This window comes from Tasmannia lanceolata, unplaced genomic scaffold, assembly GCF_043159265.1.
Source record: "Tasmannia lanceolata isolate RefF3 unplaced genomic scaffold, GAP_Taslan_0.1 ptg000018l, whole genome shotgun sequence".
Taxonomy (NCBI): Eukaryota; Viridiplantae; Streptophyta; class Magnoliopsida; order Canellales; family Winteraceae; genus Tasmannia; species Tasmannia lanceolata.
Window position 1 is genome coordinate 5,898,473 of NW_027518695.1, and position 13,031 is coordinate 5,911,503.

A 13,031-nucleotide genomic window follows, 5' to 3' on the forward strand; every position below is an offset into this window, starting at 1 on the left:
AAATGAATGGTTTGGATTACCCCAAAAATGTGGGCCCCCACTGTTTTTAACCCGACCGAGTAGATAAGCTTATCTACTCGACCGAGTACGCACACCTATCCCTTCCTAAAAATGCTTATTGGACCGAAAATTAAACCTAAATTTGAGTCTCAGCCCGTGAAAAGATGGACATGAAACGGGCTCAATAAAATGTTGTTTTATTGTTTAAATAATGATATGGTAACCAAGAGTCCACTGGATTTTTTTGGCTATATTGGGTTTCAATCTGAAACAATAATGTCAAGCCCTAAGATATAGATCCAATTGACATTGTTTGGATCTGTTTTTGCGGCAAATCCCATCAGTTATAACGTTCATGTTCTTTGGATCCAACAGACAAACAGGGTCCATTGCTACCCCTAGCTACTAGCACTCAATTTAGTATGGTACGAGATTGATATCAAAAGTATAGAAAGTTGCATTGGGATTGGTTTTCCTTTTCTCCACCGGAATAGACATCTTAGGATAGGTTGTTCCTAGAGATTGGATATCCTGTGTGAATAGGTTCATTTTGAAATTATCTTACCAGCTGATTTCCAAACCTTTTTATTTTATTTTTTTATTTTATAATAGCCTACCCATTAACAAAGGTCGAATATATCAAATCTACTAAATTGGCAAAAGCTCCTTGTTTGGTTGTCAATTTAGCATCGACATCTCAGGAAGTTACAAGGGATGTCTCCTGGTTAATCATTTCTTCTCATAATGTATCGCTCTTGTCCTCTTTATATAAAATCCCCCCGAAAGGTTGATTTTTACTTGGATTTCCTGCGAACGAAGGTGACAACCAAACACAACAACTATTCTACTAGGTAAGTTCCAGGTAAATCCAATGCTTGTCTCCTCCTTGTTGACTACTTACACCACTAATCTACGAGGTAAATGCTTGCAACAAAACAGTAAAGGATAAAATAAGGGCGATGATATTTTCACCCCTCGCAGTATGCATTCGCCCCTTTATAACGTGAACACTGATGAGGGCGAATGCACACTGCAGGGGGTGAAAATATCATTTCCCTAAAATAAGCCGCAGATTATTGTCCAACAGTGAACAGCCACTTGTGTGGACCCCTACAAAAAAATAACAGCGTTCCGATGATCCTAAACATCTTGCAAGATGGTGAAATTTCATCCCATGTTGGGGACCAGTGAATGGATGGTCCGGATCATCAGATTGTACTTTCAACTGTACACATGTGGTGAAGTCCCGGCATACAAGAGAAGAGTCCCGAAATCATAAAAAAGTCTTCGTAATTTCTACAAGCTAAAGGACTATTAACAGAGACAGCTTTCTGCTTAATGACTCCATTGTTAAAAGACTCCCACCCTTCAAACGTATCAGCATAGCAATCAATTTCCTCTTCTTTGGAAACAGAAAGGAATAGCCAGAAGAGATATCCTGCCCTTAAAGACCCTCTTACTTGGACAGTTTGTAATAAATTTTCATGCGTCTTGCCGGACAACAAGCTCTGCAACAAACACCAACATCCTTTAATTACTACACAGATAAATGTACGTCTTTCTTCTTCATCTTCTTTCTGCACTTCTTATGTGTACAATTACTTAGAAGCTCTGATTTTTAACCTGTAAAACAGACCTCTGTTTCATATACAAGAGGTTAAAATGCGCCACCTGTACCGGAGATCGAGTAGCTTTAGGAGGCTCTTCTCTGTTTCCATTGGTCGTAAAAGCATAGACGAAGAGATAATAACAAAGGCAAATGGTTCCCCAGAGCTTAAAAACAAGGGAAACTTAGAAATCTTGCCACCTCCAGAGCCACCTCAAAAACCCACATGGAAATGCTTCTCCTATGAAGAGATCTTTGAAGCAACAAAGGGTTTTGATCCAGGTAGGTTTGGTAGGAAAAAAAAACAAAAAACAAACCCATTTCTCTTCTCTGTTTTGTCTTTTATAATTTTATGTTAAAAGCTCTGAATTTTAACTTTGATGGGCATCAGATAATCTAGTAGGAAGAGGTGGGTATGCTGAGGTTTATAAGGGAGTGCTAAAAGAAGGTCAAGTGATAGCCATTAAGAGGCTGACAAGAGCTTCATCAGACGAGCAAAGAGAAAAGGAGTTCTTAACAGAGATTGGTACAATTGGTCATGTTCGTCATCCAAATGTAACGGCACTGTTAGGATGTTGTATAGACAATGGCCTTCATCTGATCTTTGAGTTCTCTTTACATGGTTCAGTTTCTTCTCTTCTCCATGGTAATAAAATAAGAAAGTTAATTTCTTGTTCAAAAATCAGAATTCTATGAAAAATTGAAGGTCTTGAATTGTGTTATTTGTACATGTTAGATGAGAATTTGGTGCCTATGGCTTGGAAAATAAGATATAAGATCGCGATTGGAACGGCTCGTGGGCTTAATTACTTGCACAAAGGGTGTCAAAGGAGGATTATACATAGAGATATTAAAGCTTCTAATATCCTTTTGACTGCAGAATTCGAGCCCCAGGTACATATAAGTAACCTCCTTAACAAAACAGTATCTTACTTTGCATTTTTGCATCTCCAAGTTGTAAAATTCTGCTTTTTTTTCTTAGATTTCTGATTTTGGATTGGCGAAATGGCTTCCTTCTCAGTGGACCCATCACTCTGTAATGCCGATTGAAGGAACATTTGGGTATTTGTTCTTAGTCTTCTATTCAGTCACTATGATAATTCTATCTCCATCCAAATTAAAACATGTTATTAGAGTTTACCGTTTTTATGATTTAGCTGTTCAATTGGTAGGTACTTGGCGCCTGAATATTTTATGCACGGGATCGTCGATGAAAAGACTGATGTTTTTGCATTCGGAGTATTTCTCTTGGAGATAATCTCCGGCCGGAAACCTGTTGATGGGTCTCACCAGAGCTTACTTAGCTGGGTAATTTTAAATAATTTTTCGTTAATTTTACTGGGTCTGGGTTGTTTTTTTCTTGGGATCCTTTAAACCAACAAAGAATGGATTTTAAACATGATGAATCTTTATAGGAAAATGTTCGAATCATATAATCTTAACCGTCTCTATTTTCAGTTCATTGATTGATAAATGATGGCCATGATTTTGGGCAATGTCTATCCAAGTTGTGGCCCACACCCAATCAATGGTCTGAATGGAGTTCACGTTTGCTTGTTAAATTGAACATTTGAACCATAGTGGCAGAGCTTTGTGATGTAATCTTGGTCTTGTTGATGGTTTTGGTGTATGTTTTTGGTGTCACAGGCTCAACCCCATTTGGAAGAGGAGGATGAGGTAGAAATGCTGGTAGATGAGAGGCTTGGGGAGGACTACGATATTGAGCAAGTGAAGAGATTGGCCTTCACGGCCTCTCTCTGCATTCGGGCGTCTGCCACGTGGCGTCCTTCCATGAGCGAGGTAACCCCCTTACTTATGGCTATGGTTGGCCCGTTAAAGTAGTAGCATTAAAGCTTCCTCGAACGGGAAATGACATTTATACCCCCTTTCCAGCATTTCCAGCCTAATAGACTCATTTTCATGAAATGACAAATAAAAGGGGGTGAAAATGATGGAAAAGGGGGTAAATAGATGGTACTAGTACATTGTAAGCTGGATTGTATTTCCTTGGAAATACATACATTAGTGAACAAAAGTATAGATGAGGCCCATCAATTCAATGATCCAAACCATTCCCATATAGAAGTGAGTCCTGAAGGATTGGGAGTTTTGAACTTGTGGGACTTCGGATGAGGCCACATGTTAACCCCGGTCATCTCTTACGAGAAATGCAAAGAAAACGGGTCCCAATGAAAAATCTTATACTTGTGCGTGTCACAGCTGATTATTTCTTAACTATAGTTATTCACTTATTCCCTTATCTTGGGCTACCTCATAGTCGTAGTCGTGGTGGCTGGAAGGGATCAACTCCACGTAATCCATAAAAATGACAAAATTGAAACAAAGAATTATATCCGCCGGCCCTTTTTTCAATAATAGCACAGCCCTATTTGTTTTACACATTGGTGCCCATGTGGTAGGTGTGCAACTTGGGCGGGCTCAACCCAAACCCAACGGGCCCAATTCGAATTCAATTTTGGCTCGGGTTGGTTTAACATTTCCTCGGGTTAGGTTGGGTTAGGGTTGAAAAATCTAACCTGATTTGATTTTGGGCTAGGTAGAGATTGATGCCTTGGGCAACCCAACTGTACCTGTCCTAATTCTATCGTAATTTTTGTTGTAATTTGCAAATTCTATGGGTTCTAGATGTTTTTGAATTTTTTTCCCAAACCCAGCCGGTCCAATTTGAAAAATTGGATTAGACAGGTTAATTAGGATTTAGAGATTTAGTGACAGGTTGGGTGAAGATTGACCCTCGAGACTCTGTAATTCACCTCTTCTCTTCTGGTTAACTCGATAAAAAAATCGGATCTATTTACGAGAAATCTCATTCATGACGTTATTAGGATCTCATAGAGACCTTTATGACCTTAGCCTGTAAATGGCCCTTTATGGGCCTCTAGAAAATCTTTCAGGTCATGACCAATGCCCCAATTGGTCCTATACATGTGACCAGCTATCAGGAAAAGAATTGGGTTGGGTCAGGCTAGGGTTGAGTGGTTGACGGTGCTACTCATGTTGGGCTAAGGTTGGCCTCAACCCTACCCATACGGCCCCAGTTGCAACCATACTTGGTCATTGTTACAAACTTACAATTCCAGAAAATTTACCAACAGGGAATTGCCAGCGCTGTCTCCATTCACGAGGTGGCTGGTCTGACATGCAACAGACCAGCCGTGAAATGCGATGGACGCTAGCAAATCCCTGTTGGTAAATGTAAAATAAGGAGAGGGTCTCATTAACAAAGGAATTAAGGAAGTGGGTAAATATCGACTCACTTGAGCAACAACGGGGGTAGTTTCGGAATACACATATAAATGATTGGGCTTGCTTCCGTTGCCGTGAAAAATCTATCGTTTTCGCCAGTCCAATGCTACAGCACAAAATAAATTCATGGATGGAGAAAGCTTGGGACCCCCTTTTCCCAAAATACCCATAATGTCGTCCTTATGATGGGAGGGATTTTGTCTTCTTAGCCGCATATTATTCTGGAAAGATAGCAAGTAATAAGTGGCAAACCCTAAACAAAAACAAAAATAGCAGATGATACCATTACCAGCAATCTCCCTTATTTTGAAAAGATACTAATCTATTTATTTGAAAGAGTCTGATTGACTATTGATAGGTCTTTGGGAAATGTAGCAGCCTTTAACTTATATTGGTGTAAAATATGGAGAAGTGTTCTTATAAAATAAAAAATGGAGTGTAGGTAAACACTATCACTCATTGACAATTTCTTAAGAGAAAAGTTTGTCACATATGCTTAGCCTATAATTGAATGATATTGTTTCCTATCAATCAAAGATATGGTATTCGATTTCTTGTGATTCTATATTGATAATGGGTTTTCCAAAATGACAGGTTATAGAGCTTCTTGAAGACGGGGATAAGAGACGAGATTGCTGGAAAATGCCTGAGCCGGAAGAAGAAGACGACTTCTGGGGCTTCGACGATCTGGAATGCGGTAGCCCCTATTCATCAACCCCTCTTCATTCTACCACCAGCAGCACGTAAAAATTATGATATGAGAGAGAGAGAGAGAGAGAGAGAGAGAGAGAGAGAGAGAGGATGTAAATAAGTATGGGCCCACTTCACTAACACAGGCATTAAACCTCCTGATTAACACTAAAGCTCTAGTGGATGTACAGTTGTAATCAGTTGCTAATATGATATTATTAGAGTTGGCTTTTGTTGGCCGATTATTAATCATTTGGAGATTTAGAACTTGTCCATATATCCTTATTTAATTGAGGAATACGACGCAGCTAAGATGCAAATGTAACAATTATTGGGCTTCTTATGATTGTGGGCCCATTTGCTATCTGGATTGATGAGATTGACCCATAAAATTATCATGTATCCTAAGACGAATGCTAAACTGTAGGGCGCCCTGCAAAACAGAGCCTGCAAGGGACCCTCTATTGGATCGTCACCATATTGCAATTGTTACTCGTACACTCTCTCATTTTTAGAGCTATTATAAATATACTACGGTGACGTGGATCCAATGGAGCTATTAGTTTTTACAAGGGTGCCCTTAAGTTTAGCTACTCATAACCTAATTAAGATTTAAGGAAGTGATTATGAGTGTAATTTGGGTGTTAGTGAGGAAGCAAATTTTAAATTTTTGTCCCCAACGGGACGCGTAGCCACACTAACCATCATGAGCAAGCACAAGATGTAATGTAAGGGAAGGTGATCACCATGCACCTCAATTGAGTGATGCACTTGCACCACGTGGATGTTTGTAGCTTTATACATGTTACATCTCAGTCTGATGAAAATGGACGGTTGAGAATGAATATTGGGAGGCTAACGGGAGAAGAAGAAGGATCATGGTTTTCCTTTTGCTTTTGTATGGAATGAATCTTACAACACATATCTATAGAAAAGAGGGAACCACTAATCCTAAACACTCAAAATAAGATTATCGGTAATTTCAAATAGAATAGCGATATGGAGACCGATTTGTTGACCTACTAATAGCCTCTTCACAAGTTAGCAATCTTACCCTTCCCATGCTAGGTGGCATGTATCGATTTGTTCGGTTCCACTCTAGGTCCCCAAATTGGTCTCCATAGCACCACTCTTTCAAATATAGCCCCAAAATCAACCCACCTAATAGGGGTTAATAATCAATGCTTACACTTGAGGGAAATTACGATTGTGCCATCAATTACTATATCTACAGTAAGTCCATTTTCTTTTTGTATATTACTTCTCAATCCGGTTCAAACTAAAAGCAGATAAATCGATGTAACCAAACCAATCCCAACTCACTCCCAATCATCAAGACTTCATCTCCAATACTGAAACAAAATAGGTGAGACCTTTGGGACAAGATCATCTTCTTGACACTGAGAGCCATACTAAATCTTCACCATACAAGAATAGCAACATCCCAATTCTATCCTGCCCAGCACCCGCATAATATACACTAAAGGTGAAATAGCCCTAATCCAAAAGAGCCTCTATTCACCCCAACATGCACTTGTTTAGAAAACAATTTGCAACCCGACTAATAAGACTTCGATAAAATTTCGCAGCTGATGGGGAAATTCAAGTGTATGCCATGACCCAGTCACAATGTAAATATCATGGGATCTTTCCCAAGCATGTATACTATTTTGTATCAGTCTAATTGTTTTTCCAGTAATGCCCCAGCAGGTCGTATCGATTACAACCATAGGCAAACATATTAAAGTAGCGAACACGAAACCTCAGCTTTCTAATAAAGTGAAAGGTTGTTGAGGGCACAAGAGTTACCTACGGAACTTACTTCTCACAGTAACATAAATGAAGATTAAATATGGAACAAGATTTATCGTCATGCGATTATATCAATAAGGATCAGTCTTCCACAAAACATATCTGACTCATCTTAGATTCCTCATCTTGACTCCACAGGTTAATCATCATGGGACCGATATGCGTTATGTAAGTAGCACACCGTACAGACTGTACTTACTGATGATTATTAATTAATTTCATCATTAAGTAATGAATCTAGTTATTTAACATGCATCTACAAAAGCAAGAAACATAGATATAAAGTTACACCAATCACAAATAGCAAAATTAAGGATCATCACATGTGCAAATAAACATAACATCCACATAAAATAAATGTAATTGAAAGAGAACGCTGAATGACCACACAAATCTCCTACATTTGGTGCGTATTAGATAAATAAAACATGAATGATTAGTATATGCCTAATCATATAAGGTTAAGGTTGGTGATTAGATATGCACATGAATGCTCTATTTAAGTCCAATAATCAGATTTTGACTTACAATAAGGTGGCCCAGTGCATGAGGCTCCCGCCATTGCGGGGTGTGGGGAGGGCTAGATGTACACAATCTTACTCCTGCTTTGCGAGAGGCTGTTTCCGTGACTCGGACCCGTGACCACCGGGTCACAATCAGATTTTGACTTACAATCAGTTCTCAAAATCCAAAACAAACTGGACCTAAGTTAAGGTGATTATCAGATAAGCTTGATATCTTTAATTTTAGAGTAACACGTATTGAGCTGTTAACAGTCCTTTGATGAGAGGGACATTCGCCCTTACGAGGACCCTTTGCTAATGTACAGTTTTTTTACTGTATTGATTAGGATTCTCTTACCGTGATACTTTAGGATCATTGGAGATCTAAGGCAGGGCCCACCAGGCAGTTGGCAGTCCAAAACTCCAAAATTGATCAAAAGTAGCTCATACAGTCCCACTCTAAATAGGCCCCACTGTACTGTCCTTGCAATGAGGACATGATAAGGAATTTTCCATGTGGTTTGCCCAATAATTAATGAGTGATTACTGACGGCTACTTTTTAGAAACATAGGAGCTATGGCCTATGGGGTCTAATCAGGGCTAAGAGTTAATACAAAAGAGAGACACAACATGTGTACTAAATTGTTTTGCTTTTTGTGTCACTAATTAGGTGTGATTCTAGTTATAGCAACCCTAACCCAACCCGAGGTAACCCTAACCCAAACCAACGCAAACCTCAGGTTAAGCAGGGCCAACTCTTACCCAACCAGCCTTTGAACCTCTCAAGTACGCTAACCCAACTTGTCTAACCCGACTTTCTAAATCAGGTTGGGTTGGGTTCGGATTGGCCATAAAAAAAATAGCAAAAAAAGAAAAAAAAATTGGATATTTGATCAGGGGTCGTTCCAGTCAAAATAAAACCATGATAAAATTAGGGTATTGGGTTGGGTTCAGGTCGGGTTGGGTTGGGTTGGGTTGGCCGAGGCCTCAACCCTAACTCAAACCGGAATTGAATCGGTTGGCTTTTCCTAACCCAACTCAACCTGAGCCAAAATCGGGTTAAAACGGGTTGGGCCCAACCTAAGTTGCGTCCCACAGATATAGTTATAGTTGGCCGACCTATGGGTCTAAATCTAATCAGTCTTTGCCCAAAAAATTGGTAAGTTTTTTTGGTTCATTATTAAAAATGAAATTGCCAAGGTGGTTTCATTGAAATATAAGCATTAATTGAATTGCTCATCAAGAAAAGGGAAAAGAACAGAGGAGAGGACAACCCTTATAAATAGTACTAAGTCGATGGCTATCCATATAATATAGTTGTCACCAACCAAGTAAATAAACCCCCATCGGAATCGGAAATAGCATCCTATTCAGATTCTCTCGTAAATACTGTGAAAAAGATTACATTAAAAAATTAAGGCCGCCAATATAGGCACTACCATATTTTGATAATTGCACAAACTATTCTCGTCTTTTCGCTTATGAGTGCTTTTTGGCAACTGTAATAACCTTTGCAATAACCTTTAACAGCTTCTTAAATAACAAAAGAGAAAATGACTGTAATTATCAATACGTGGTAGTGCCAATATCAGTAGCAAAAATCTAATTGCAAAAACACACACACAAAAAAAATTAATTCCAACAGAGGCTGAATTAGAATACACCTCTTGAGGTGGGAAACAGATTCCAGAGATTACCCTTCCGTTCATTTTTTTTTAACAAATGCCTGAATCAAACAGAATCAGAATAAGATGCCGATTCCCATGCCTGATTCCAAACACGGCCTAAGATGAGGAATATATGCTCTGTTTGGTTCTCTTATTTTGAGAAAAATAACAGGGAATGTAATTCTACTAATTCGCAGAAGGGTGTTTGGTTGGGAATTTAAAGAAATTGGGGAGTTTGACCGCCGGGGATGTCGGGCGCTTGTCGGTGACGTGGAACCCTCAAAATTCGCCGGATGAATTTATCCGAATCGAAGAAAAAGGGGAGAAATTCTCAGGCAAATTTAATTTTTTCGTAATTGTCATAATTTTATAACTTTCACGGTAGTTTTTTTGGTAATTGTCTTATGTTATACAACATATTCGTATTTTTTTTTGTAATTTTCCTACTTTGTTTCCATTTTCGGTAATTTTTCATTTAAAACTTACCACTTCTATCACAAATCTAATAAATTGGTAATGATTACTATTTTTTCCATTTTATGCTTTTGCTAGCCACCCATGTTTTCTTCCAATCTTTGCATCAAAGGATGTGCCACAAGCCGAGCAAGTGGCCTCGGCAAAGGTGGCTAGCAAATTCCTGTAAAAAGAATAAAGGGAAATGTTATCAACACTACTGTATTTTGATGAGGGCACTCTTACTTTATTAAAAGTACGGTATGGATTGCACTATAGGATGATCCAAACCGTCCATTAGATGGGCCACAACCCATGTAGGTTGTGCCCCAAAAATCATTTCTGTAAGTTGATCCTAACCCTCTGATCTGAAAGTTAGAGGCTTGATCCTAACCCTCTATAGATTGGACGGTTAGGATCAACCTATGAAAATAATTTTTGGGGCACAACCTATTTAGGTTGTGGCCCATCGAATTGATGGTTTGGAACATCCAATGGTGCGGGCCATACTGTACTTTTAATAAAGTGAGAGTGCCCTCATCAAAATAGAGTAGTGCTGATAACATTTCCCAAAAAAAATCTCCTAACCCAACCAAACAACGTCGGGAGATTTGCTCTCAATCTCCCTGGACTGATTATCTTTTTATTTGCTTTTAATCTCCCTTTGATTTCTTCTTCTCTAAATCCTCCCAACATCTACCTGCATCCAAATTGATCTGTTATGAAAATACAGCTTTGTCTATGTTTCTCTTTTTGTGTTTTTTTCCTACGACGACACCACGATACCGTGCGTAATAATAAGATGATCCACACCATCCATTACATAGTGGACCCCAACGTGATTGGACCTAAATTATCTCATCTCTCTATCAAATAAATAAAGGGAAATGTTATCAGCACTAGTGTATTTTGATGAGGGCACTCCTCACTTTATTAAAAGTACGGTATGACCCTCACCATAGGATGATCCAAACCGTCCATTAGATGGGCCACAGCCTAAATAGGTTGTGCCCCAAAAATAATTCCCCAGGTTGATTCTAACCCTCCAATCTATAGACGGTTAGGATCAACCCTCTAATATTTAGATCGGAGGGTTAGGATCAGCCTATGAAAATGATTTTTGGGGCACAACCTATTTAGGCTGTGGCCCATCTAATGGACGGTTTGGATCATCCTATGGTGCGGGCCATACTGTACTTTTGAATAAAGTGAGGAGTGCCCTCATCAAAATACAGCAGTGCTGATAACATTTCCCTAAATAAATAAATAGAGTATGATGCCAACAAGGCAAACAGTTGGTATTCACGTGTAGTATTTAAGACCAGAAGAGTAGAAGGAGTGAAAAAGCAGATGTGTGGTCGCTTTCTATCCAACGCAAGCATTTAGGAAGAAATACGAGCAATGCTTTAGTAGAGAAGGACCTTGTAGTTGTACTTATTAGTCACGGTGGGACCCAGTTTTGGTTGATGGGGAACGTTCGTGTGATACATCTTATGTTGTATCTCATCAATACTTAAGATTAGTATTTGGGTCCCACGCATGTATAATTAGACCGTTGATCATATCGGCTTACATGGATATTTCTCTGGTAAGATAATGGTTTACAAAAAACAGAGGTTTGGGTTCTTTTGGCGGAACCCTAGTAGATGAGGCTAGATGGATGAAAGGGGTTGGATCAACCGATGAAGGTGAGGTAGGCTGGGCTTGTAGAGGCCGCTTGGATCAACGGAGACAGTCACGTATATGGGGCCCAAAAATGGTTATTAGGAAAACCATCTTTCTAATATTTTCCCAGTAGATAATAGTACATTTCAATGAACGGTTTAGATGACATCTAGACCATGCATTGTAGATCATTGCCCAAGATTTGGTTCAACTATTTGTTTTCATTTCACGGCTGATCAAACTGTCTAAATCATCTAGTTAGTGCAACTAGATGAACAGTTGGGTTCACCTTGAATGAAAGAAATAGAGATGTGAATGGGACTGTTTTTCGTGGGGATAACAACCTGAGGTTTACTTTATCTTTGGATAGGCTTGTTATCCCTTCATTCACATTGAGAGCAGCCGCAATGTAGAGGGCATACAATACAAGGAACAGCTTATCCAAGGATTTCTATTCCCATAGAGAACAACCCAAGTACCAACCCTCCATTTAAAATGTTTTCCTGGACCATAATTGTTTAGGTAAATGAGTTGTTGATTATATTGATTCCCAGCTCTTAAACTCCTCTAATTCCCACAAATGGAGTGGGGACGCCACCATGTGGCACTAGGCACACTTACATATTATAGCCTAAACTTAGTTAATCAAAGTGTAGAAATCCTTAGTTTTTTTTATGACAAAAATTTCATTAAAAGATTGCAAGAAAATACAAAGCCGAGATAGTAAGAGCAAGGAGAAAACGCAGGAAAGAACTGGTGAATAAAAAGGCAAAAGAAAAATGACCATGAAAGAGGAAGGAAATCAAATATCTCCAGACCCTCTCTGCCTAGGCCTCTCAGTAACCAACCTTCATGAAAATGTTTGGTTGGTAAACGAAAATTTTTGTAGTAGAGAAGAGAGGTTGAGAAGGGACTTGGGCAAAAGTTGGTTTACTGAAGTTGGGACTTATCGCCTTTTTTATTTATTTTATGTGCTTCAAATCAGTGGTTGGGGGTGGTTCAGCTTAATATTAAAGATAGCTGCAAACAAAAACAACATGTTGAAGTAGCTAATGGGCTTATTACTCTCAAAAGAGTGATATTATCACTGACTCACCAACTCTCACAACCTCAATATGCTTATCTCTTTCTATCTCTATTCCATATACTAACACGTTACCCACTCATTTTAACGTTTCGTCTCTCTAAATTGTTCTCTTCCTTTTTCACAACTTCTCTTACCTACGCTATCGTCTATATCCAATGAACAGTCTAGTGTTTGCTTCATTCTCTTGTCCCCATGTCGGATATGAACACTCTAGTGTTTGCTTCATTCTCTTGTCCCCATGTCATAAGCGGTAAGCCACCGGTAAGCCACCAATTTCTGT

At 39.0% G+C, this 13,031-nt stretch overlaps 1 protein-coding gene across 2 annotated transcripts; it reads left to right on the plus strand.

The window, feature by feature from the left end:
- The first annotated feature begins 1,292 nt into the window (after nt 1–1,292).
- LOC143849921 (Protein kinase superfamily protein) lies at nt 1,293–5,832 on the plus strand. 2 transcript variants are annotated; one of them, XM_077359220.1, is made up of 8 exons: nt 1,293–1,551; nt 1,657–1,888; nt 1,998–2,252; nt 2,343–2,500; nt 2,589–2,668; nt 2,779–2,914; nt 3,254–3,406; nt 5,468–5,832. In XM_077359220.1, exons 2-8 carry the CDS (start codon nt 1,663–1,665, stop codon nt 5,618–5,620), a joined length of 1,161 nt encoding a protein of 386 aa, XP_077215335.1. In that variant the 5' UTR covers nt 1,293–1,551; nt 1,657–1,662; the 3' UTR covers nt 5,621–5,832. The 2 variants fall into 2 exon arrangements, with proteins under 2 accessions (XP_077215335.1, XP_077215334.1); XM_077359219.1 differs by having other exon boundaries at nt 1,294–1,551; nt 1,635–1,888.
- Nucleotides 5,833–13,031: the final 7,199 nt, after the last annotated feature.